At 37.8% G+C, this 27,849-nt stretch overlaps 1 protein-coding gene across 7 annotated transcripts; it reads left to right on the plus strand.

Moving 5' to 3' along the window:
• The first annotated feature begins 424 nt into the window (after nt 1–424).
• On the plus strand, nt 425–27,792 carry dazap1 (DAZ associated protein 1). Of its 7 annotated transcripts, XM_061738562.1 has the most exons (14): nt 425–541; nt 1,820–1,860; nt 3,078–3,244; nt 5,076–5,141; nt 6,162–6,269; nt 6,489–6,537; nt 9,954–10,036; nt 12,934–13,081; nt 14,087–14,119; nt 14,696–14,845; nt 16,745–16,912; nt 20,445–20,537; nt 23,339–23,467; nt 26,460–26,593. In XM_061738562.1, the coding sequence occupies exons 1-13, from the start codon at nt 510–512 to the stop codon at nt 23,434–23,436; spliced, it is 1,236 nt and encodes a 411-aa protein (XP_061594546.1). In that variant the 5' UTR covers nt 425–509; the 3' UTR covers nt 23,437–23,467; nt 26,460–26,593. The 7 variants fall into 7 exon arrangements, with proteins under 7 accessions (XP_061594546.1, XP_061594542.1, XP_061594543.1 ...); XM_061738558.1 differs by lacking the exon at nt 23,339–23,467 and having other exon boundaries at nt 26,460–27,792; XM_061738559.1 differs by lacking the exon at nt 23,339–23,467 and having other exon boundaries at nt 16,748–16,912; nt 26,460–27,792.
• The last annotated feature ends 57 nt before the right edge of the window (nt 27,793–27,849 follow it).

Below are 27,849 nucleotides of genomic sequence, written 5' to 3' on the forward strand. Positions count from 1 at the left end.
GAGAAAAAAGTCAAAATTTCGTGAATAAAGTTGAAATGTTGAGAAAAAAGGCGAAATGTCGAGAAAAAAATCGAAATGTCGAGAAAAAAGTCAAGATTTCGTGAATGACGTTGAAATGTTGAGTAAAAAGGCTAAATTTATAATTCACGAAATTTCGACTTTTTTCTTGAAATTGTATTTCAACATTAATCTCGACATTTCGACTTTTTTTTCTCGAAGTACACCACACAAAAAAAAATCTTCCCCTCTCAAATATTTTTTCTCCTGCCTGGCCCTGATACTCTTCCGTAATGAAACACATATAATACATCCATGATATACCGTGGTGAGTGCGGGTGTTGCGGGTGTACTGTCCCTTTAAGAGCCGCCGCCCCCTGCAGCGGCGTCACTGCGCAGAACAGTTTGAACCAAAGAGCGGAGCTAAGAGCGGAGTGACCTTCCTCCTCCTCAGTCTGAGAGCAGCTGCAGCACGACCCGCTCCCCGCTCCGCACTCCCCACAGCCTCAGACATGAACAACAACCTCATTGGAGATGAAGTCGGGTAAGGCGTTTCACGAAGCCCCCACCCCCCCCGGCTCCACCGCATTACAGCGAATCTAGCAGTTAACAAGCTGACATTTGACAGCTAACGTTAGCCGGCGAGCTACGTTAGCTTCGGCATTAAGCCGGAGGAAAAAGAGAGCAGAAAAGTGAAAGTAGTCCTCCAAAGTGAGACAAGTGTTCGCGGTGCTGTTTAGCGGTGAAATGTGACAGGCTCGTCTGCAACGTTGTTTCTCCGTTAGTTGTCAGTGTGACACATGGAAGTGTAGTCACTTTATTTCAATGTTGTTCCCAGTTAGCTGAAGTGGCGGAGCTAACGTGGCTAACGGTGTTGCCAGTAGTCGAGAGTCTCCTGCTCTTGCTCTGCTCTCAGGACATTTAGCGGGCACTGCTGGAGCATCTTCGTCCGCTCTCGGTTTTTTTGCACCAACGCATGCATTCTTTATCCGTTGGTTTAATGATTAAAACCGCCCCCGAACTTCTGAAGCCTGAATTATGCCTCTGCGTTAAATCGACGCAGAGCCTACGCCGTAGGGTTACGCCGTAGGCTTACGCGGCGACGCGCACCCATACGCCGTAACGCTGTGCGTCGGTTTAACGCAGGACCATAAATCAACCTTAATGATGCAGCCGGCAGCGGAGCTCCGCTGCAGCTCTGCGCCGCTCTGGAGCAGTGGGAGCCGGGCAGCTTTGTGGACTCGGTGTGCTTCACCTCCGGGGGCCACTTACGTGGCAGGACGTTTGTGTAAAGAGTTTTATTGTTAGGTTATTTGAATGCAATGCTGATGAAGAGACGAGATGTGAACATGAGTCATTTAAACAGCCAGGATTGTAAATGTTGCTGCGTGTGTCAATGTCCCGATGCTGCACCAGCTCCAGGCAGGTTTTTATTCTTGTGCATCCCTATTTTCTGGCGTCTGCGTCCTAAGTATTTGCAGTCTTTGAAAAAGCTACACTGTTAACCCGAATAAGTTCACAGAACTCAGAATTTTTGATGCAACGAGTTACCCAAAAAATTGAGTTATATTTTTAAATGTTTTAAGTTAACAACTTAAAACTTTCTATTTCCCAGAACTCATAATCCGTGGGAAATACACTCAAAATGTGTAATATTCCTCAACTCATAATCTGTGGGAAATACACTCAAAATGTTATAGACTTAAAAATTGCTTTCTTTATGAACCTTCTTCCTGTGACTGGATCCTGATGTTTCACACTTTGTCCTTTTACTCTCTTGGTGATGATCAGTGATGACTCAATGATAACTTTTTCTTTGTAGGAAACTTTTTGTGGGTGGGTTGGACTGGAGTACGACACAAGGTAAGTCACATCGTATTACTTGGCCCGTGCACTTCTTGAAGGTATTATTAAACCAACTAGAGTTGACAACTCATTAGTAATAGGAAGGTAAGATCACAAGTGGGTCGCACTTCACAGGGTTGTGACACAGGTTTGATTAGATACTAGTGACACTGATTATTGTTTTAGGTTAATATTAAAAGGTGTGGAGTGTCAGTGTGTGGTCTGGATGGTTTGAATTAAGGAAATAAAAAGCAGCAAAACAAAAACAAAAGCTGAAAGGAAGTACGGTACTGTTTTGTTTCTACCTAGCACAGGTGCCTTTCTTTTTTTTCTTTTTTGTGCTTTTTTTTTCTTCTTAATGTTGTTTAATTTTTTTTCGAGAAAATACGCAAGGTACATTCTTTCATGGAGTGTTAATGACATGTATATAGATATAGCCAGTATCTGTATGTATTAATGCTGTTTACATCCACAGTAGATGGCCTGAAATGGTCCAGAGATTACATAGTTTTGCTTAAAGCCCTTTGTTGGCTCATGGTTGGTTTCCCGTTGTGTAACTTTGCACAAGTACTTGTTACCAGCCCTGTTAACCGTAAGATCTGAGCTACAGTTCTGTGTAACTCCCTGCTTGTTTTTGCACTGATGCCCCAGGGCTTTTCAGCAATAAGATAGCCAATCACGGTAACTTGCTCCAAAGTTATTCCTCATTTGTTCAAACTTGCTCGCCTTGCTTGAGTTGCCCCTGTGGGTGTATGAAGGCTTTACAGTTCTTAGTTGGATGTTTGGTGCTATGGAAAATGACACTAGGTTAGTGGTTTGTTTGCTCTTTGGGAGTTTCTGTGTAGAACTCAATATAATAATAATATAATTCAATATTTTTGTGTAAGTAGCGCAGTCACCAGTAATCTGCTGTAAGAAAAAAAATTAAGGTTACCTGCCAATTTTTATTTTCCTGCGAGTTATTTTGTGTAATGGTACTTGTGTTTTTTTTTTTTATTTCCACACCTGTCTTGGTTCCAGTAACAGTTTTGGATCAGGGAGACATGCTTAATATATTTTCACAGGCTTACTTATAAAAAGAGCAATTTATAAATTATGACACTACTTCTTTGTATTTTTCAGAAGGCTTATCCAAATCCTGATTTCATGTTTGCAGTGTTGCTGCAGTGTTGCTGCATTGTTCTATGCTTGACTTTATAAAATGCCACTGTAATTTCTGTCTTTTCTTTCCTCAGAGACACTGAGAAACTATTTCTCACAGTATGGAGAAGTAGTAGATTGTGTTATCATGAAGGACAAAACTACAAATCAGTCGCGAGGCTTTGGCTTTGTTAAGTTCAAAGACCCCAATTGTGTACGGACAGTGCTGGAGACAAAGCCACATAATCTCGATGGAAGAAATGTGAGTATTTTAATTTGAAGAACTAGATAGGCAAATCAGTCAGAATAATCTGCCTTTGCTTTGTGTGAGCAGTTTAGAAAAACGTCATACTGTATTTCATCATCCACAGTAGTTAGAAGCTTATTGTTAGGGGAAGGACGGCTTTTCTTTGGGTGGTGTATGTACATGCCTGAAACCAACTGAACAGAGTACATTTTGCACAAATTGATGTTCATTTGTCCAACAACACTTAACTGTTTAATGTCGAATTAGAAAAAGTGAGAACAAACAAGGTGGGACTGTATATGTAAGGGATAATGCCCGACAAGGTGTACATTATCAGAAATATATGGACGGCACGGGGGCGTGAACCGTCCGACGCAAAGCGGAGGACTTCGCGGAGACAAACCGGAGGTTCACGCCCCCGCGTCATCCATATATTTCTGATAATGTACACCTCGTCCACCTCGCGGTTACCACCTGGCAGTTGATCCAGCCCAATGATATTAAAGTTATCAGGCAATTTGACCGAACTTGTTTTCTAGGTGTAGGTTATCACTTTTAACCTACACCTGCCAGCCAATCAGAATCGAGTATTCACACAGACCGTGGTATAAAATAATATCATATACCGGTGTGTGTGTGTGTGTGTGTGTGTGTGTGTGTGTGTGTGTATGTGTATATATATATATATATATATATATATATATATATATATATATATATATATATATATATATATATATATATATATATATATATATATATATATATATATATATATATATAGAGGGTTGTTTAAACAATGTGCTAATTAAAAATAAAGGACAAGGAAGATGGACATTTCATTCAAAGAAACATCTTTTAATGAGCTTACTTCAATTGAATTTAGCTTTACTCCCAGCTTCTTAAGCTGAATGCCTCCAAAATATCTGCAGAGTCCTTTGAGACGTTTCCGGCAGAATATACTGTTTAAAATGTCGACTTGACGGGGAAATCTAAGACGACTTTTGCGTTTAGGTGACGCTGGGTTAATGAGTTGTTGCTTTGCGAAACGTTGTAGCATGACAATTAGAAATAAGAAAGTGATAATGGTCAGCGATTGGCTGAGCCGGCAGCCAATCAATCACATTTGAAAGAAATGTATTGCTTTATATAAACTCTCCTGGTGTGGTATAAAAAACCCCCACAGACCTCAGAGTTGGCATGGATATGAAATCAAACTATTGAGACCAACATTTTTTTTTAATCAACTTGTAAATATATTTATTTCTGCTCTAAAGTTGGACATTTTAACATGGGAGTTGATGGAGATTCACTCACTTTTGCAGTCAGTCTCTTTCGGTTAGTCGAGGAACTGCAACTAATCTTAGTTCTACATGAGTGTCAATGCGAAAGTGAGATGGTTGGTGCTTCGTTGCATCAGCCTCTGCGATATTGTTTACCTGGTGCTGTACTCTACATGTGCAACTCTCAGCAGAGATAGGATGGAAAAGAAATGTCCGACTTAGTTGCAAAACGCGTGTAGTGACTATAGCAGCTGAACACTATTGCATATAGGCAATTCTCAGCAGAGATGGGAAGGAAGGTGATGCCTCACTCTGTTGAAATGTTTTTTTAATTATTTTATATATTTTTAATTATAATATTTTTGTCGAATTATCGTTGCACCCCTTGAAATGAGATTTAACATTTTATTTGCCACTTACTTAATTTCTCATCACTATTTACTGAATGTACTATTATTGAGACTAAATTATTGAGAATAAATTATAATGGAGCAATGAAGAACATTTGAAGGTGCCTTTATTTGAGGATAATGGGAAACATTTTTTTCTCCTTCTGCCGTCAGATTGACCCGAAGCCATGCACTCCCAGAGGAATGCAGCCTGAAAAGTCTCGAACCAAGGAGGGCTGGGTAAGACGAATCTGATTCTACTGGCAGGCTAGTTTAGGTGTGCTTGATGGAATAAGGCTCAACATTCTCTCCATCTTCTCCACCTAATGAGGTTGGACTTTAAAAAAATAATTACAAATTTCTATTCTTCATGCATATTGCATGATGCAGTTTAAAGCTATGCTAGAAATTAATTTGACGTTTTAATGAATCCTACGAGCAGCTGAGAAACGTCCATTGACCTCTAGTACTGACCAAAGGACTGCAACAATATCTGTGTCTCTCTGGTACTGCTTTTGTCTGAATATGACTGACAAGGTCACGCTACCCAGATGTTGTGGGGAAAAAAAATCTTATCAAGATGTGTCAAATGTTGGAATTAGACCATGATTGAGTTGTATTGTTTTTATTGCTTTTCTGTCTGAAATATGTTACTAATGTTTTCATTTTTTGAGAAAACAAATTTTCATGATGAGTTAGATTGTGTTAAATAAAATCCCTGAGTGTTTAGTAATTTGTGGGCCAATTAACAATATTGATAGCCCCTTGTAGATTTATTATAGTAATTTTGTCTCTTTTTGGCAAAAGGTTTGAGTTGTATTTCTATTGTCACTAAAAGAAATGTAAAAATCCCTTGTTTTGCTGTAAACACACTGTGTGTCAGAAGCATTTGTAAAAGAAGACCTCTTTCCTGCTACTGGCCCTTCTGCCACTGCATTTCAGTCATGTAGCAAGTACCAAACACTTTACTTTAAAACCACAAGATGCAATTGTTATGAATCACTGTTCCAAGCAGCCTCCAGCCTCGATGGCCTGAGTGCAGTCCACTGCAGTGGTGAAATACTCAGTGGAAGAAGCCGTGTTCTCTGATCTGTAGAGCCTAGTGTTAGCATTGACATGTCATGTTAAGAATTATACCCCAGGGCAAGAGGCAAACCTAATTTCTTCTGCACTGTCTGAATAGATGATGGCTAATTGGCCCCCTCCCAGAGTGATCCTTTAACAGACATTGAAATCCATACGCTCCCTGTTTTTTTTCAGAAGGGCAGCAAAGCTGATAGCAATAAATCAAAGAAGATATTTGTAGGTGGAATCCCCCATAACTGCGGCGAGCCTGAACTCAGGGACTATTTCAATAGATTCGGAGTGGTGAGTATTTCCAAGTGCATGATGTCTGTTCGTATTGTCGTTAAGACTGCTTGAATGAATATGACATTGAACAGGGTCAATATTACAGCATACATGGGGGTTTACTGACGGGAACAGGGCAAACTGTGTTAATCAAAGCAGAATTGTAAACTGAAACAAAAAATGGGACCCTTTCTGGTTTCCTAAACTGAGCCACTGTTTCCCTTTGTCCCGTTCAAGGTCACAGAGGTGGTAATGATCTATGATGCGGAGAAGCAGAGGCCCCGAGGTAAAAGCTGATCCAGTTTTTTTTTGCTCTCCCTCCTATATTACTTACCAATTTAAATCTCATGACAAACTATTCTGGCCCAAAGAGAAGCCCCCTTCAAATTAGTTCCACACCCAACACCAAAACCTATAACAAGAATTTTCTGTATGGCAAATACAAACCGAGTAAAACAAAAATCAATAAAATTGCAATTAGTTTAGCTTCAACCAGTCTTTTTTTTTTTTTTTTTAATTACAGAAAAAAAACGACACATATTGTAATGCATTAAGTTCCTAAATTTAGAAGAAGGAAGATCTTTCACCTAATGTATAAAACACATAATGTGTTACAGTGCAGTATTTTCACATAGTTAAAGTAATTTAAATAAACTTCACCTCATGGTACATGGTTTCCTTTAAAACATGAGATTCCATTGACTCTTCAGAAGCAGGTCCTAGAAACGGTATGCTTTGAATGGTAGTTTATTATTACCCACCTTATTATTACCCACCTTTTTTTTTCCTTTTTCCTTGAATGTGTTTAAACTTGAAAATCATTTTCAAAATACAGATAGGAAATCAGTTTTGTTATGAGCCTTTAGTAACGGACCTTTGAACAATTGCTGGTTTTGAGATGACAAGGGTGGAAATTTTTTAAATGCGTTTTCACAAGAGCAGCTTTGCTGGACTAAACAGAACAGCTGTTTTCAAGTTAATTTTTTAAATAACAGTTCTGTTCACAATATCAGGATTTATTTTATATTTCAGGATTATTATATTAATATACTGTATATATTTTTAAGATTTTGTTTAAAAATGTTTCTCTTCTCATAAAAATTCTATATTGCACGTAAAATATCTTCATACATTTAATTAGAAATTTGTATTATAATGCTTTATGTTCCAGGGGGACAAACAAAACTACTAACTGTGAAGAGAGCGATTGTAGGAAAGTAGGTGCTCCAAAAAGTGCAGCACTTAATCAAACCATGCAGCTGGCATAATGAGAACAGTTGTAGCATCTTAAGGAGAATTTGTCCTTCAGAAAGGGTGGCTGCTGCCCAAAATGTAGGAGGCCAATGTGGTATTGTTATCACAAGAACAATGGTATTCTTTTGAAAAGATTCTAGGTCTTTGACATTTGAGAATTAAAAATAAATAAAAATTTTAAACCCCATCTCTACATTGCGGAAATGGAAAACTTTTGTTTGCTCAGTGAGGTCATAGATACATTTTTATGTCTTTGATATGTGTTGACACTTTTAACATGAATGTTCCCCAGGGAATCAGACCTGTGCCACTGGCAGCGTTGGTGTCAGAGTCGACATACTGAGTTACAGTCACAGCTGTTTCATCTGTATTTGTCCTACATAGCAATCATGCAGTGGCAACTGACCCCCAACATGTTTCACTTAAACCGTGTTCGTTCTCTGTTGGGAGAAACCCAGAATAGTTTGTCATTGAAATTACACTTGATTTAGCACACCAGTAACAATCATTACATAATCTTTTAATCTTTTTTAAATAATTTATTTTTGATAAAATATTATATTTTCAATATTGGAATAAGTTTTCTTTACCTTGATTTAGAAGTAATTAATACATGTATCTTAGTATATGTTTTCCCATATGTAGAAAGTTAAGTATTTTTGTAAGTAAGCCCTTTCTATTTTTCTTTCTTCTGTCCCCCTTCTTCTTGTGAATGGTTTGAATGTGATTAACGGTGTCTCTTAAGATTTGTCTTTTCTCCTTTAGGTTACTGTGCATTCACAGATAGCACAGAGGTACAGGCCAAATGTAAAAGTTTCTATCTTTTTATTCTTTCTGAGTGGGGTTTACATAAGGTGCATCTTTTTAAAAATCTTTTTATTTTAATTTACTTATTTTTCGACTGCTGAAAGATGGTCTGTTATCGGTAACTAGGGAAAAATGGCTCTCTGATGTTTTTTGGGTTTGGTAAATGCACGTTAAGCAGCTGATCTTTTTAGTCACAACATGTGTGATACGGATTTCCACCGTTCAAGGATACTTATTTTAATTTGAACATTAATTGTCTCTTTTTACTTATTAGTTTGGTTAGTAAACTGTAAGCCAATGGTGTAAAATGTTATATAGTCAATCTTCGATATTTAGTTTACTTCATGGAAAAGTAAGGAAACAAAGTGTCAAGTACTTCACATTTAATTCTCAGTTTTTCTTTGTATAGCAGAAAAAAAAACAATTGTCTCCTTTAAGCAACCTAAATTATAATATTAAACAAAAGTAAGTCTACAGCAATTTGATAAATTATTTTTATTAATCAGAGCCTACAATTTCAGTTTTCAGTTTAACCAAGTTAAGTCAAACCTGTCAATAGTGCCAAGTTGGTATTAAATTTAGGTTAGGGATGTGTCATTGACAGATGTTGTTATTATTAGCAGTAGAGCATGACGAGTGGGAACGCTTGGCATGGTACTAGAGGTCTCTGAAATCTCACTTGTCTCATGGGAGGCTTAATTGGATTCAGGTTAGGCCCCAAGTGGAGATGTGCACCAATTCTGCCACTACCAAAAGATAATCGCGATGAAAGTAGATCACTGCACAGTGCAGCGGCATGTTCAGGTTCGGAAGACTTGCGTTGCATATCATTAAACAAACTAGTTTTTTGAACAGTTGGCATGGCCAAAATGTTGGTTTGAACTATGTTCTGTTGATGCACTTTGTATATTCCCCACCCTGAGGAAAATTAGCAACTCATAATTTTGAAAAAAACAAACAAACAAAAACCCAATTCAAAACATTATGGCCTATGTCTTTGTGTTACCATTGTGAGGAATATTTTAATTGCCCATTTTAGGCTTATCCTGGCTGACTCAAAAGTAAAAAAAAAAAAAAAAAAAAAAAAAATCAAATTTGGGAAAGCTTGGAGAAAGCTTTAGGCATTTTACAATTTGTGTTTCTCCATATTTTTGTGATGCATTAACAATGGCTGCTGCGAGTGTGTGCTCCACAGCAATATGTCAAGGGACAGATCAAGGTGGGGTTTGGATGAAACGGCATGAAGTAATAACAAAATGTGATATTGTTTCAATTGACATTTATCAGCTAAATGTTCAGTCTCATCAAAAGTTGGAAAAATTGACTTAAATGACCTTTTTGTGTGACATTTCACATTAAATCAAATGCTACACCTGTCATCCTTCATGTTTAACAGTTAAGAAATCCATAATTGTCAACTTGACCAATATGTCTGCACAGTAAAGAGAGCGGTTTCCTTCAATCCCCCAGGCATTAGTCTTGGATTTGTGTTGTTCTACACGTCTGCGACATCATCCGAACCCCAGGAGCCTCTTGCTCAGTCTTGATGGATCCTCACTCTGCTGAAGCCCAATACTGTTCTTCATCTTGTGTTGTCACAACCCCCCCTGCTACCTTGATTCACTCTTGGTCGTTGGCTAGGTTTTGGATTTATTACTTTCGAGGCCGAACAATCAGTGGACCAGGCTGTCAACATGCATTTTCACGACATCATGGGCAAAAAAGTGTGTAGTTGTAGTTTTATTTTACCCTTAAAATCAAACAGAGGCTTGGGCGATGGAGTGATAGTAGTACTGTGATGCTGTCGTATTACATAAAATATATTTTCCAGTGAATTTTGGCTGATGATAACAGCATCAGCAACAGCTCAAATTCAGCTTCTTGCACTCGAAAGTAGTTACATGTAGGATGACAAATTTACTTATTATAGTGCATGCACTTTTTACTCGTAAGCTTTCATTCTTTCCTCTCGCAGATTCAGTTGTCGCCCAAGGCTTTGTTTAAACTGACCACTCCTTTAGGGTGCAATATATCTGACAAAAGAGCAATAAGTTCATTGTATTTTCCTTTTGAGTCTTTCGATTTGCTGAATATGTGTACAAATTGTAACAAAATAAGGACTATACAGAATAAAATAAGAATCTAAATCTGAAATGATTTTCTTCACCTAAAGGATTGGTCCAATCAGTTTTTTTTTTTTGTTTTGTTTTTTTTTTAATGTTTTGTTTGCAGGTCACTTACATGTCAACATTTATTTATTTTTTGGTTCTTTTTTGAAAAGCTCAACTCAGTGACCTCAGTTGAAGAATCTCCATACTGTGTCTGTCAATTGAAATAACCAATGAAAGGGTTTAGCTCAGTGGGTGTACCAGATGGGTGGGGCTTACTGCATTAAGTCAATTTGGATAGTATCAGGTAGGCCGCCCATCCAGGCAACAACACCGCATAATGTATGTAATGGTGTTATGTTTAGTAGTTTTACTAAACATCTGGCAAACTTTGTGTTGCACTGTAGTATGTAGCAAATACCACCCACCTGGCACCTCAGCTGAGTAAAACTACCGCCAAGTTTTAATTGGCACACATCTGGTCTCAAGACTCAAGAGGTTTTGATTGCACTGTTTTAGCTCAGTTATTAACCCAGTCGCTTTACCTACACTGAAATACAAAGCGATTAGAAGAAAGATCACCTGATTTGGCCATGATGGAAAAGAGAAAAAAGAAATTCAAGTAGAGCTTCATCTGTCCACTTCAATGTTTAGTTTAGTTTAGTTTATTTAAGGATCCCCATTAGAAGCACACAAATATGCCTCTAGTCTTCCTGGGGTCCTGAACATAAAAATACAGTACAGTGCAGTCATACAATAACAAAAACGACAACAAAAACATTTAAAAAAAACAATTAAGCAGGCTGCACGGACCTAAACCTAAATTTAAGAGTAATACTGATAAACAGTAAAGTAAATAGAGCCAAATTAAAAATAATCAAGAGAGAACAAAGACAATCAGACAGACAATGTATGTTATTCATGAAGCTGTGTAAAAAAAAAAAAAAAAAAAAAAATATATATATATATATATATATATATATAAAGATACTGTGGATATAAAATGGTACATTTGCTGCCCAATAATTAATCAATATCTATGCAAATATTTTTACCAGGAAAAAAAAAAGAAAAACAACCCAGGAAAACCTCCAAATTTGATTTTCTTTTTGAATACCTTTTTCAAACATGTAGCTTATGAACAACTTATTTAGTTAAGATGTCACTGATTATTCTATTACACAGACGAGTTAAATCTCATGTCTTATGTAAACGATTGGGTCTAACCTGCATGCTCTCCACTAGCACATGTTCCCCTCGACTTTGACCTCATTTTCAGCAGGAATCGAGGTTCGACTTAATCCATTGTTCTTGACTTGACATTACCTTATGCTGGGACTTGAGGGAGGCCAAGAGATATGAGTTATAAAATTAGAAATGGGAACACATCAAACTGTGGAACAAATCCCAGTTGTGCTGTTGGGGACCGTATAGAAGTCATGGTATCCATCACTCCTAGATGCGATGCCCACGGGAGAGGACGCTCAGGTAGCTGGCGGCGATGGCGAGGCCACTGCTGGAAACATGTGCATGTAATTAGGTCGACAGAGAAGAAAGGGAGGAGGCTGGGGAAGGTGGTAACACCTTAAAGCAGGGAGGTATCTGTGGTTCGTTTCCTGCTGCAAGGTGACCCCAATAACTCAACCCTTCAGTCTATTTCTGGTTGTTTCCCCTTGGTTTCAGCCTGTTTCTTTGCTCTGGTTAACTGCTGGTAGTCTTACCTAATTACCCACAGGAAGGTTTGTCATGATGAAATATAACTGGTAATAACACACAAATAAAGAAATCAATGACCATTACTGAATTATCAACAATAGATTATTTCAGTCATAAAAAAAATTAATATCTTGAAAATGTTTAATGCATAAAGATGGTGTACCACACCTTTAAGTGCAAACAACAGTGCATGAGTCGCCTGCTCTTTTATTGAAAAGCCTTTTTTCCCATTTGACACAGTATGAAGGTTCTGTTTTCTTATTGGTCAAAAAGACTGTTTATTTGTACTTTCTGCATGCTTACTTAATATTCTGTTAGAATTGAGGTACAAATTTCTCTTTACATCCACCCCTCTCCCTTACAAAACGTATTGCAAATAAAATAAAATGAGATCCTTTTTAAGCGTTAGCTGGAGAAAGGTAAGTCATGGCCTTACATTAGATGTATTTATCGTTTATAGGACAATTGATTATACATTGCTTTTAAATCTATGTTTCTCAGGTACATTTTTATAAGGTTCCACTTTGGAGATGAGGTATTTATATATATTTTTAGAGCTAAAATTCCAGCTAGCACTTAGTACCTGAGACACATAGCTATATAGCTCTTGCGGCTATACAGTAATATTTATTTACATAACTTCCCCTTTTAAACAAGTAAACATAAAGTGACAGATTTCAAACTGGCCCAAAATGTTGAGGATAATTATGACATAATAAGACAGGCTTATTTAGCTGAGGGACTTCATTGACCCTTTACTGGTGTTGCCAAATGTGCCCCCCTTGTCCTTTGTTCAGGTGGAAGTAAAGAAGGCTGAACCTCGTGACAGCAAAGCCCCTGGCCAGCTTGGCCCTGGCCAGTGGGCACCCAGGGGCATCTTGAGTGCAGCTAATGGTTGGACAGCACAGCCGGCCCAGGGTTGGCAACAGACTTATGGGCCACAGGGTGAGTGGGAACATGTCCCAGAGCAGAGTGTTCACACAAAATCCTTGATGTAACTGTGTAAATGTGTTAAATTCTTAGTTTAAAAGTGACCGTGTGCATAGGGTTGCCACCTTTCAGAAATAGAAATAAGGGACACCCTGATTTCAGCAGCGCAGGAGCCAAAAGAAAAAAGCCCCCAAACTTCTAAACTGAATAAAAATGTGTTTTATTTTTATATAAAATTTTTATATAAAAAAACAAAATGCTTTGATTTAAAGTTTAAAGTGCTTTAATAGCATTGAACTTGCATGACTGTACAGACAGACAACCATACTAGCAACTGAAATAGCCTCCTATGCTACTGTATGTCCACATCAGCCCAGCTGTATAATATAGCCTATAGGTGAAGAATATGGTGTAAAAGTTAATTTATTTCAATAATCCAACTAGAATATGGTGTAAAAGTTAATTTATTTCAATAATTCAACTAGAATATGGTGTAAAAGTTAACTTATTTCAATAATTCAACTAGACTATGGTGTAAAAGTTAATTTATTTCAATAATTCAACTAGAATATGGTGTAAAAGTTAACTTATTTCAATAATTCAACTAGACTATGGTGTAAAAGTTAATTTATTTCAATAATTCAACTAGAATATGGTGTAAAAGTTAATTTATTTCAATAATTCAACTAGAATATGGTGTAAAGGTTAACTTATTTCAATAATTCAACTAGAATATGGTGTAAAGGTTAATTTATTTCAATAATTCAACTAGAATATGGTGTAAAAGTTAATGAAAATACGGTACAAATCGCGTCCCGTATTAGTGCAATACGGGACGCAACATTTTTTTCTCAAATAAAGGACAATTCCGTATTTTAAGGGACGGGTGGCAACCCTACGTGTGCATGTAGCACAATGTTTTCAGTGCTGATATTGTGAATATTGAATTTGTGATCATTTAACCTTTTCATATATGAGTTTGTCTCAATGTTTTCTTCCCCCTACCCCGTCTTCATGAAGGAGTCTGGGTGTCCGCTACTGGCCAGCCCATAGGTAAGTGTTAGCCCTACACTTGACCTCCCTATAGTGAGTTTCTTGTATGTTGTGGAACTGTGAGATTGGAGATAGATGTGACTTTGCCATGTGATCGTGTGCTTATCTTACAACGCTTACATGACACAAAGGGGGTTGCTTTCAGCTCGGCCCAAAGGTTGATGACAGTTAAAAGTACACGTTATCACTGATTCCTATAGGCTGGGGCTGCTGATAATTTGCTTTTTGAGACAGATGGTAGCCTTGAATGGATTCCGGCCTCCCCCTGCTATTGGTCAGGTTAGTCCAGGTCCGAGTCCAGGTCAGCCGGTAGCGCTGAATGCAGTATTAGCCCTGTACTTGCTTAGAAACTGCCTCACTTTCAAATGGTGTTCTGCAACTGAAGTTTAAAAATGTTTCATCAACATTATCTGTCAGTTGATCAATAATGACAAGTTGATGGAATTCAGATACATGTGTTCTGCTTAGGATACCACTTGATATGGTAGCTTTTGTTTGTGTTCTTAATTAAAAATAATCATTCATTTAAATAAATCAATAAAAGCCAGCATATAATCATGCTCTGTGTTGAACCAGGTGGGTATGGACCTCCGCTAACGGCAAGCCGGGGAACCCCCACACATCCCCCATCACCCTTTAACGCATTCCTGGTCACAACCCCAGCGGGCAGTTTTGCTGCACCTCAGGGCTATCCTCAACAGGGCTACACAACAGCACCTCAGTTTGGTAAGTGTTATTAATTCACTTATTTGTTGGATGATGGGTTATTCTTTTACACTGAAAAGTACCGACTTGTGATATGGTTGCAGTGTGAGTCCACATAAGACTTATTTCTGTTGTGGCACTTGAATTTCCTTTCCATAAAGTTTTTTTGTTGAGTGCAAAAGCCTAAAACGTAAAAGTCATACTGGAGAGTAAAAATAATTTTGAGCTCATTACTTTACAAGGCAGTACTTTTATGTTTTTAGAATAAGGGTGTGTAAGTTTCTTAATGGTATTTGTGAAGTGTTAAGTCAGTTCTGCTGTAACTCTGGTAAGGGAGGAACCTTCATCTTATCAGAGAGGGACAGCATGGCCTGCAGACACCCAGAATTTGGTGTGGTGTTGCTGAAAGAACAATAAAGGATTGTTCCTTTCAAATGATCTATATTATTGCTCTTTCAGTTGACTTAATATTGTGTTGATTACTAAGAGAACAGGACATGCATGTTGCTGAAATGGTCAGTTTGATTTGGAAGCCAGTGTTTATGAAAGATGTTAGTAGTTGACGGGATTTGGATTATACGGTGTAAAATTAGAAGTTGATTGTGTGAGAAGAAACTACAGATGCACCGATTGGAATTTTCTTGGCCATTTCCAATCATAGATTTTTGAGTTTGACCTGCCGATACCGATTTTTCTGGGTTCAGGGTATTTTTTTATTTATTTTTTCTTTGGGAAAAACTGTATTATTTTTTTGTTCAATTATTTGTTATTGTAAAATTCGTATAGTACAGTTATTTCATTGGTATAACTTTTTTTAATTATTATTAAACAAACAGTAGGCTTTAAATTTTGACTTTATAACATCCTTGCAATCAATAACTGGCCAGAGTGAACTGTAGCTTCTCTTCAGTGTTGCTGAACCTTCTCTGAAGCAAATTCAGCGGTTTAGTTATTAGCGCTGTACAGTCATCAATGGCTGAAGTGGATCAAAACATTTAATCAAAATTTTCCGAAGACAAGAATTGATGTTCAAAATTCTTTCATAACGTGTTATTTTAATTCACTTTAGATGTTGACTACTGTATATTATCAATTCGTACCACATCAGGTGAATTTATCAATTGTTTTTACTTTATATAAATTCACCTTCATTGAATTCCATATTGAAATGTGTAACTTTACGTCAGAAATAAACATATTTTTATTCTGATTTTAAAAAAAAAACTGTTTTGGTCTCCATTACCAGATTTCACATCCAATAAGGCTCTAATACCACTTAAGCTGAATTCATGTAATGGATTAAATTTATATATATTATGGGACGAAGCCTTTTGTTTGGTATACTGGTTAGTCAGTGGCTAGCCTTCATCACTTCCTCATCAGCAGTTCATACTCACCGGACATCTGGCGTCGCCTAAACACAGCAGTCATCTCTGAGTTCACCACCGAAACCATATGTGAAACAGAATATTTTGCTGTAAAAGGATGGGCTGATGGAGTTGGTCGCCCCAGATAACATTGACATAAGGTGGGCACGTTTGAGTTGTCTTCCAACATGGCGCCCCACATTAAAATTGCACTTTAGAAAAACCTACAGTGGGATGTTGCGGATCATCTGTCCAACAATATTTAAGTTCTATGGTCAGTAAAAATGTCCACGTTATCGTGTTGCTCCTGCTAAATATGTCATATTTAATGTGCTGCGTACATTATATGGCGTATGCGCAAAATGGACCGGAATTGAATTGGTAAAAAAGTGAGGATGACCACCGGCTGGTCACCGGTCAGGCCAGTCACGCTGAAAATGGTGAAATTCCAGTCCCTGGCCGGTCAATCGGTGCATCTCTAGAAGAAACCTCATGAAAGTTAAGCAACAGTTGAAAATAATGATCTGGGAAATATTATTTTGTTACTCTCCAGCAGGTTACAGTTTTGCCACACCCCAAGCAGACCAGTATGCTCAACAAGTTCCTCCTCCACCCACCACTCCAGGAACGGCACCGCTAGGCTTTGCCCCCGCCACCACTCCTACTCAGGACTTGAGCAAAGCACCCACTGGGCAGCATGATTTCCCTTATAGCCAGTATGGTAAGACAAGAACAGTGCATAAAGAAGTATGCTGCCCATTCTTTGTCCCATTTGAATTTTAATCACCGTCTCGAACCTGCTGAACTCCCTGGAATTTTTTTTTTTTTTTTTTTTTTTTTTTTTTTTTTTTTTTTTAAATGGGTGCAACTACAGCTCATTGAAGTTAATGACCACAGTTCCTGTACAAGCAGGAGCTTGCTCTTGGTACCATTTAGCTTGAGCAGCTACACATCCATACATGCTTCTTGCATACATGAACTACCTCTGGCTCTGCAATGAAGGTGCTGCTGAAGTTTCACCACATCCAGGAGCCTCCAGCAGTCATTTCTGTCGAGTTCCAACTGGTCTTTCAATTAGTTCAAAAAGATTGGTAGGTTATTAATTAGATCATCCTGTCTTGCAATGTTTTTGTTTGTTTTGCATATTTATTTTCATTTTAAAAGTCGTGTGATGTGATCCTGACTGGCTGTACTTGACATATGATTTGATCCTAATATCCCTGCCTTTTCATTAATCCCCTCTACACTTCCTGCTCCTCTTCCTCCCCGTGGGTGACTTTTCTGGCTTCTTTTCCTGGTCTTGACATAGCTGCTATAGAAGAGCACCAGCATGACAATAATGTGTCCATTGAAATGAATATCTGGCCTTGGGCATGTCCAACCCTCCAAGCAACCTATCAAAAACTTTGCGCACATTCATGTGTATTACACAGGAACCTTCGATGATTGTGTGCAGATTGATGTTATGTTGTTTGCCTTGTACAGTAGATCCAGAATGCTTGAGTTCTGGACCATTCCTTTAATGTGCCTGGATTTCTGACCCTAGTGGAGAATTTTGTGGTCCTTGAACAGGACTTTTAGTCTATAACACTATCCTTGGACCTCCTTTTAGCTGTTTATCTTTTGACTGAATTCAGTCAGAGTTCACAGAGTGTGATTTAAAATGTTTTACCGAACATTAGTATCACAAATATAACAAAGCTAAATTATGTTTTATTAATACCGAAAGGGATATTATGTTTTTACAGAGTAAATTGCATAGTAAACGTTAAGTTACATTAAAATAAATCAGAGGTGAGAAACTGTTTGATAATAGTCTCAAACCCCATAGATCATCACAAATGCGTTCGAGTGTTATGTTTGTTGCCGGGCAACAACTGTAGTGATGATGTCACATGCAGGAATATAACACAGGTGAATTCTCTCAGTAGACGGTATGGATGGAAACTTGCATTCAGCAGTTCAAAACCTGGAGTGCAGCTGAAGTAAACTTCTCCACTCCCCTCAACTTCTTCTTTTTTTTAATTTCAGAATGTGCTTCTTTTGAGATCCTTCCTTCATCTTTGTGCTTCCATGCAAACATATTTTAGGCAGAAATTACACCCCATAACATTCCAAGCACATTTTAATGTTAGAGTAAGCACACAGTCCCAACCCTAGACACTCACCAAACTAAGAAATATATGCTTGACTGGCAGTTTTTCCCTCAAATAATTAAATTTCCCTTGTCCTCAGCTTGGCTGTGGATGTCATAAAGGAAGCATATTATGCACGTTTTGTTCAGAAGTTGATAGAAATTGGTCAATGACATGGCTGTGACATGTTTTGAGCAAAATAACCAAGGGATACAGATCAAAAACTTCCTTTTCAATGACACCTTTTTTAGCTTGGAGTTATCTTAATGTCAAGTCACTATGAAAAATTAAGCGATGTTAAAGACAATGACGCTATTTTCAGAACGAAAGAGTTCTGACCTTTTAATTTTTGAGATATAACAAATGGGGTTTGATTTAAAGCCAGGTGATTGGGTGCCTGGATAATTGTTCTCTGACCTGTAATGGTGACATTAAAAATATTTTCAAATATGGCTGAAAGGGTTGGGGTTTTTTTTTTTTTTTTGTTTTCCCCTTGAAACTTAGACGGCACAGACGGAGACTTGGAATCTTCAAATTGTGATTTTTGTTTAAAGCAGTGTGTCAGCTCAAATTCAGATAGCAGGTGTTAATTCAGAGGCTTCTGTTTGCCAGCTGCGGATATTTTGTATTGTGACTTGGCTTTCAGCTGCTTCAAACCTCTGAATCTCCATTTCAAACAGCCATTTGATTGCTGTCAGTCATGGCAGGTGTTCATCTTGTTCAGTGTTTGCTGCTTGTGCCGATCTTCCATCCAGCTTTTTGCTTTAAATGTTTGCTGCCTGTTCAAGTATGGCTACCAGTCAGTAGGAGCAAAACACAGCCTCATACCGGCTTTGTGAAGTGTTGTGCTCATGATGCAAATTTATGAAAGATTGTTTTAGATTGTTAGCAAAGGCTAACACTGGATATGACATTGTGAGGTTGCTAAAAATGATTTAATTGGACAGATTAAATAAGCCTGGTTTTGATTAAGGTTGTGTTGCTTGAGAGGACCTTCTTCTTTTCAATAATGTTACTATGAGATGGGATTAATTCCAGTGTTTTTGTAAGTTATTGTCCATTTAATATCATAAAACATTTCTTTTAACCTACAGTTTGATATAGCTATACCACTATATCAGTGACACTCTCAAATGTCTATGTTGTATTTAACATATCGTTGAAGGCAGCAAGTGTTTAATACCAGCCTGTTCAATCCATGGATGTAAATGTCACAGATTACAATCTGCAGTAAAGTTTACTGGACATTAACACCATATTGGTTTCCCTGTGTTAGTGTTGCCAGGCTGGCGAGTAACATGAGCAGAGTCAATTGTAAGAAATTGCAGCCAGACGAGGTAGAGGCAGAGCTAATGATTTACATGTTAAAAGTCAAATGTGTGGTTGTGTATATTGTAGGCAATCTAAGGCCCTAAAAGATTGTCTTTAAAAAGTATACAATTTGATGAGAAGACGTAGATTTCTAGCTTGTTAGTGGCTGATCAAAGCAGTTGCTTTCTTGCAATAGTTTGATCTAAAAAGTCCCCCTCCTGGATATTTATAATATCCTTTCCTAAGAGAATGGAGTTTTTTCAAGAATAAAACGGTCTAAAGCGTGCATCAAACATTAACTTACTTTGAAGTTGATTTTAAATGTGGCACGTTACATATAACAAGTTTCAAAACGTTTCTGCTAGTATCATATAAGATCAGAAAGAAGCTGAAAACACGAGGAAATCCCTAAGAAACATGCAAAACCACTGATCTCAATTCCATTCTTGTCATAAAATATTCTTAACAAAAAGCCATGTTTTAATTGCATGCTCCTTAGTGTGTTATACACATTTCACAAAATTTCATAAGAGTAGGCTTGATGTGAAAGTCAAAAATAAATACATCATTTAATATTGAAAATAAGACGTCCATCGTGCTAACAAATAGCTTATCACTCAGATTCAAAATTGATTTGGACTTCCAGGTGAAACTAAAAAGTTATGCCTCCCTAAGCATAGTGTCAACCTATTGACTATTGACTTTCTCTGTACTGCTCTGTTAGCTCATTAAGTGGGGGAACTATATAAAGTAGCTGGCCAGCAGTATGTAGGTTCAGTCAACCTGGTCTCCTCGTCTCCCTGATAGGCTTGGGTAACTACCCTCAGGACCCCTCTGCCTACGGACCAACGCGTCCTTCTCACAATTATGGTCAGGATGAGCAGGGAGGATATAGTGCAGGTAGGTGCCAGCATCGCCTTCTCCAGAACCAGCATTTGTTTAGTACTTGACTTTGTTATAAAGCTGCAGCCTGATTCTTTGTCTCCTTTCTTTTGCTCTGTGTTTGGTATTTTGCATGTACATTTTGCATGTACATACAAATTACTGCGTTCTCTTGTATAGTAAAATCCAATGATCACTTCTGTCAAAGCTGACTGGACTTGAAATTTACATCAAAATTGGACGAGTTTGGTTGGAAGCATGTCAGCTCCGTCAGTTTCTGTGGATTTACTATACCAAGACTAACATGTCCCCCTTTTTTGTTCACTGTCTGCGTTGCTTTGCTGATTTGTAAAAGGATGATCTAATTGTCAGGAAATTTGTTCATGGTTCAGCTGTCTCAATGCATCAGTAGTCCATTCACTCGTTGTTTTTTCCTCCATGTACTGTCTTTACAATATAGCTAAAGGGGTGATAAAGGAAAGAATATTTAAAGGCCATAGTACCAATAAATTTAAATTTTTCACAGATTTTTTTTTTTTTTTTCAGTCCCGTTGAGACTGCTTCCTGTGTTCAAACTTTTTACAAAAGAAATGTGTTGTATTTTCAAATTTGTCCCATTCTCCCTCTTTTCTCTCTTGTCTCTCCTCTGTTACTATAAATTTTATCCAGAGCTGTTTTATATTGGAAAAAATGTGGTTCTTGCGTTAACTGAATGTTTCCAGGGCAGGAAAATGACCATTCACTAGCAGAACTCTGCACAGATCTGGCCAGCAAATTTGGAGCAAACTTCTCAGTCATTTCAATTTCAAAGGCCTGTGGGCTTGAACAGTGGTCTGGAATTTTCTGCAGGCAGATAAGTTTCCTTCCCTGGGAGTCGCTGTGCTTCCCTCATGTGTTTGCAGGGAGATGGTGACATTCAGAATAGTAATGATTATAGTGTATATTCTGCTGATCATGCAAGAGGATTTAGACATTGTTTTATCTTCAGTAAAACTGACAAACATGTTTCGTAAATAAAAAAAGCTGAGACTTTCCTGTTTATATTTAAGAAGTTCCAACAAAACTGTTTTTAAATGAAAGAGCTAATTGAATTATTATGGTATTTGACTCTCGTGAAATCTTTTTTTAAAGACTGCTGATAATACAGACTGCATTTCTGAGCTGATTTGTTGTTGGATAAGTAATTTCCCCTATGTCAAATTCAGATGTATCTGTTTTATTTAAAGAGAAACGTATTTCAGACCCCTTAAACAGATATAAAATAAACAATGAAAAAAAGTAAAATGTACAATAAATACTAAAATCCTATGGTGAACCTACTTATCTGTCTGATTAACATACAGTAGCATTGTCTTAGAACTTGTGCTTAAGAGTCTCATTGTTTACAGATGCTGTTCACAAATGCAAAAAAAAAAGTATAGTGTGCATTTAAAAGCTGAAAATTACAGATATTAAATTGTTAGTACCCTTACCTGGTGAAATTAGAATTAATTACTAGTCATGAAATAACCTGAAACTGCCAAAATTTAATGGAAAACATTTTTTTTTAATGACAGACCATTGCCACCAAACCTCATGATTCTGTCCCTTTTTGCAGATGATGTGATTCTTCTTCTTCTTCTTTTTTTTGCATCATTGAGCTATAATTTTCATATCTCACTTGAGCGGTGCGCAGTACTCTGGTTGAGAAACGGCACCTTCAAACCTGAGGCTATAAAAAATCTGAGTGAGGAACGAGTGAAGTGTGGCATTGATGATGGTATGGCATCTGCAGTTATGTGGAGTCTGTATGGGTCCGTTGTGGTGTGGAGAGAGCTGAGCCAAAAGGCAACACTGCTCTATCTACATTCCCTTCCCCACCTATGGTCACACATTATGGATAGTGACTGAAAGAACGAGATCACATATACAAGTAGCTGAAATGAATTTCCCCTGCAGGGGTGGCTGGACTCTCCCATTGGCTTGGGTTCCAGCAGGGATGGGAATGCTGTGGTCTAGCTGTGCCACAGTTATATTCTGTCTTCAGCGTGACCTCAGATCCCACTGGGAGCGTTTCAGAAGTGGAGTGCTTCTGAGTGCCATTCGTTTGGTTGGTTTTGTGAAATTACAAGTCTACCGGAAGGTTTTAGTGCTGTTGAGAACTACAGTTATCTGCTTGTTTAAAGACATGATTATAAGGTAATACTCACCTTCCCTTCTAAAAACTCTCACCATGTCTTGTCCTCTTAGCTATTATCCTTATAAAAAGGATGGGTGGTGTCAAATACAAGGTGCTTTTCAACTTCTAAAACAAATTTCTCCGCATATGTCGTAGAAATCTTTTCTGAGACACCCAGACTTGTTTACCTGTGGTGTCCATGGCTCAATCTGGTGTTGATGTACAAGTCAGTCCACTCATGGAAACTGACTGGATTCTCTACACCATTCTTGTATCTGATTCCTGCCAGCTCCATCTGCTGTATGTGAATGAAGATATTTTACATGTACATTTTTAGCGGAGCAGAGCTGATACACATGAAAACACTTTTGATGGGAACGTGCGCGTTGACTAGAATGGTCATGAATCATAACCAATGGAACGGTGCAACCAGACTCTAGATGTTCCACACAGGGTTTAAGACGGGGTGAAAAGCTCAGTCTTCTTGGAAAGACCCAGAGTTGCGGCTCCTCCACATTGGGAGGACCCAGCACAGGTGGACTGGCAAACTGTGTCTTCCTTGAAGGAGTGTGTGGAATTGCCAGAGAGACCTTGGTATCTCTGCTAAAGTTAAGTCCATTTTTGTTCAAAAATGCTATTTTCTTGGTTTGTCTCTGGGAAGGTGTTCTGGAGGAGATGGGACATCCAGGACACACTGGGGGGGTAATGTCTCTCAGCTGTCTGAGGTGTGCAGCCGGCTCTATTCAGACCCTGCAATAACGTCCATCCTGTGAAACCGGATCACAAGCGGGTCAGTGTGTGTTCACATGTGGCATTAAAATGTGTATTCATGTTTAGTGATTGGATCCAACCTTCCCACTCCATACGCATATAAACGCATGTCACTGCAAACACCAAATGTGTTATTGGGGATGTAAACAGTTAATCGACTATCGATTAATTGTCGATAAGAAGTTACTCGATAAAATTAAATTAATTGTTAGTTAATCATCCTGTCCACAAGTAGAGGGTGCCTAGGCTTTAACGCAACACGAAATCTTTGCACCAAGCTCAGAAGTAGCAGCCACTTAAATGAAGAAGTCAAAACAAAGTGTAATGTGGGACTATTTCAAACTAATTAATTATGAAGCTACCTGTATATTATGTGGTGCTGCGTTTGAGTACAACAGCTCAACAAGTTTGGTGACTCAACAAGTCGCCACCTCAATAGCTTGCATGCAGCTGTGCCACATGGAGCAAGTGAATTATCTTCACAACCTACAATAACCGCAATTTGGGGAAGGTGAGTACAGTCACGTTGCCATTACCCCTAGATTTGCGCAACACTTCAGTATGGCAAAGAAATATTAGATTTTTTTTCTTTTTTTTTCTTCAGATGTGTCGATAATCCAGTTTATCGCACTGAAACTTTGTCCATGTTTGTTTAAAACTTTATTAAACACAAGATGTGTATAACACATCAGGGTGGACACAATACAAGGAAAGCTCCGTCACATGCATGAAAAAGAAATCGAATGACAAATAGCTCTGTTGCTATCATTCCAGTTTTTAATACTGTTTATTTTACCGGTAATTTACGCCTAAAATCAATTTAGTTATTGCCTAAGCTGATGTTACTTTATTAAACGGTACCTGAATCCGTCCCAGGACTCTTTTGTGCTCAGACTATGAAGAGAATTATTACACCAGTTTCCCAGATGACCTTCAAAGGCATCCTGAGCGATCCCATCTATATCCGTCCTGGAATGTGTTCAGACCTTTCATTAGTTTGGCCACTTGTGATCAGATTTCCTTGGATGCATTTTAATGCAGAGTTTGAATGGGGTCTCTGTGTCCTCCAGAAGGAGCTAGTGGAAATGACCAGAGGGACATGGGCTTCTCTGTTTAGTTCATGTCTATATTGGTTCTGAAATCAGTCTTCAAAACAAAATTGATCTGCGTCCACACTAGTGTTTCAGCCCTGGGTTGGAAAATGAAGGGATATCATTTAAGATGATGATATTCATATAAAATCTCCCTTTGGGCATAGAGTATTATTGAACTGAAATTAATTGAAAAAGACCTCAGTCCACATTACACCACTTTAAAATCATAAAAGCATTTCACATCCATACTTGGACAACACAGTTTTCAGTGCTCCCTGCTCTGGCTAGTTATCCTTTGGTGATGGTCATGTGACCCATCAGGGAAGGATATGTATGACGCAGAGCAGCAAATCATAAATCAAAAAATTTCCCCCAAATACTATTACTATTATTACTACTACTGTCATTTAGATGACGCTTTTATCCAAAGCGACTTAAATCCGAGAGAACAACACAAGCAAATGTTTTCCCTTTACCTGTCCACATCACAACACTTGAAAATCACATTCTTTCCATTATGCCAGAAAAGTGTTGATGCCAGGCATAACCATAAAAAAGGTTTTGCACTAAAAAAGAAAACATTAACGTGGATTAGGGGCCTGTTCCATCAACCCTAACCAAGATAAGTGGAGGTTGATGGATGATGGACGGTCGTCGTTTATCCCATGTTTGACACAAATCAGACCGATTTTTCATTCAGCTGAATATTTTGCATAATGAGACAAATGAAAATTGCATTTCTAAAAATGATTGTATTCTTAATATTTTGTAACACAAAGCATTACATGCACAGCTACAGCTCTATAAGCATAAGTCATACGACCATTATCAGAAAATAAGACAACACCCTTACAGTATAAAAATATAAACAGCTATATGGAGACGGTGTGATGTGTTTATGTCGGTATGTTGTGTCATTTCCTACACAGAGTTGAAACACTAATGTGAACAAGAATCTGTGTTTATTTCATAAATGTGTTGTCAATTTTTTTTTTTTTATCTTTACATGACCATGAAGCTGGTGTGACAAAATGCTCCAGCTATGTAACCCCAAATGTCAGTCTGCCAGAAACCTGAATCTTAGCAAAACTTGCCCTAGCTTTTATTTAATTTAATAATCCTCCTGTGTCTTCCTGAGCCCTTGGTTGCAGCCCCCACCTCCTTTTTTTTTTTTTTTTTTCTTCAAAAGGCGATGGAGACTGATCAAAGAGTGAGAAGCATCAGTATACTTCTGATCAGTCTTGGGTTGCATATCCTCATGCAGCTGGATCCTGGAAGTGTGGCTTCAAACTCATCAACGCTGTACTACTGAACAATACTTGCAACTGGAGTGTTTAGATACGTCTCCTTTGCTTGCTCTAGTCCATGTACACACAATTACACACCCCACAACCCTTTCAATTGGCTGAATGGCTGAAAAAAATATTGAAGACACTAATGATGACAACTGAGGTTTAACAGTTACTGAAACCTAAGACAATCGTTTATGATCATTTGTAAGGGTACCAACAAATCTGTCTAGGTTGTTTTCTTCTAAAATAATTTTTTTTTTAATGCTTTATTGATAATTGTCACTTACTAAAGGCGTTCAGGTATACTGTACATGCAACTTCTGTTTTTAATGTAATCACTTTACAGGAAACATTAAGCGTTTTGATGAGCAGTAAGTACACTTTGTTCACATCTTTGCATTAGTATAATTAAATCTGGGATTTGAAAATGAGAATAGGCAAAAATAACTAAAAATGAAAGGTGGATTTTCCCAATCAGGTTTTAGATATTTGTTTTAAACATAAATGAAACCATTTTACTTCTGACCCTTTTATAGGATCGAGGCTCTTTCCTAAGCACAGTCCAAAGTCCTAGACATTCACATTACGATCTTTCCTGCTTTTTATTGTCTGTCACACACCTCAGGGTACGGACAGGACCTGACAGCCTTTGGCCACAGCTTCGCAGACCCCAACCAGCCGGCTGCCTCATACGGGGCCCCATCTGCGCAGCCCGCCACCGCTCCCCAACCCACTGCAAATGCATTTGGCAGAGGGCAGAATCACAACGTACAGGGCTTCCACCCCTATCGACGCTGACCACCACCTCAGGGTGGTGCCATTGTGTAAATTTCAGAAAAAAAAAAAAAAAAAAGAAGTCAGGGAAGTGTGTGTTCTTGCTTAAAAGCGTAACTGGAATTCTGGATTGTTTGTTAGGAATGTTGAATGCACACAGTTTGTGAAACGAGAAACATTTTGTGTCAGCAGGGATTCCAGTGTGTTTAAAGGTGTGCAAAGACACCCATTTTTTTTCTTTGCATAAATTAAGCATCATTCAGCAGAGAGAAGCTTTTTATTACCCCAACCTCAACCCATGTTTTATAGTAGAACTAAACTACTTTGCAATAATTTTGATTGTCTGTTCAAACACTAGCACAGAGACTATATGTAAAGAGACTTGCATTTGAATATGTATATTTATGATGGACACAAATGAAAACAGGGTCTTAACTTTCCTCAGCTTTAAAATCTAGGGAAAATGTTTTTATTTTTCATTTGGTGAATTTTTGTTTACTTTCTGAGCCTTTAAAGTTTGTTTAAAATGGAGATTATAAATATATATATACATATACATATATATATATATTATACACAAACTGTGCAATTTTTTAAAATGAAAATTTTGTACTATAAATGTACACTTTGCTTGTTTTTTTTATTTTATTTAAAGATGTAGACTTCCCTCAGGTGGCTGTTTTGGGTGCATTTTTGCACTTATGCAAAAAGAAAAAAAGGATAAATTTATTTCAAAATAAATGTTTTACGGATACAATCGTTGTCTTTGATCTTGAGTGAATTGTACGGACTGCACTGAAGGGCTGAGATTATGTTAAAGAATTAAGGCAATTCAGAAAATTGAACCGAAGCAACTTGATCATATTGTTTATGCAGGGATAACAATATCAAGGCTTGTTGGTATCTTTATTATTATTTATACAGTCAAAAATAAATGATGTTTTCAGATTGATCACACAAAATGTTAATTTGTAGACTTTTTCTGTTTCTGGGTGGATTATGAGAGTTTGGGCCCCTCTGCAGAGCTACAAAGGAAATGCAAAACAACCACAAACCAACAATTTACAATTCAATGGCTGCTGTGTCTCCAGCTATGTATCACACACACATTTCTTTTTATACACGCATGCAGATAGATGGATGGCAGACTCATTAAACCTGAGGAAACAAGAACAGGGGTCTCTTCAGACTTTAGCAGGATACTGTGTGTGTGTGTGTTTTTGTTACATCACATTTTGATC

This window comes from Cololabis saira, chromosome 13 (assembly GCF_033807715.1).
Source record: "Cololabis saira isolate AMF1-May2022 chromosome 13, fColSai1.1, whole genome shotgun sequence".
Taxonomy (NCBI): domain Eukaryota; kingdom Metazoa; phylum Chordata; class Actinopteri; order Beloniformes; family Belonidae; genus Cololabis; species Cololabis saira.

Bases quoted from the DNA above. Each gene is read 5' to 3' on its own strand.
- dazap1 (XM_061738558.1), top strand. From the start codon at position 510: ATGAACAACAACCTCATTGGAGATGAAGTCGG. The intron at 6,270-6,488 runs GTGAGTATTTCC...GTCCCGTTCAAG, and splicing joins ATTTCAATAGATTCGGAGTG to GTCACAGAGGTGGTAATGAT. The intron at 14,120-14,695 runs GTAAGTGTTAGC...GTGTTGAACCAG, and splicing joins CGCTACTGGCCAGCCCATAG to GTGGGTATGGACCTCCGCTA.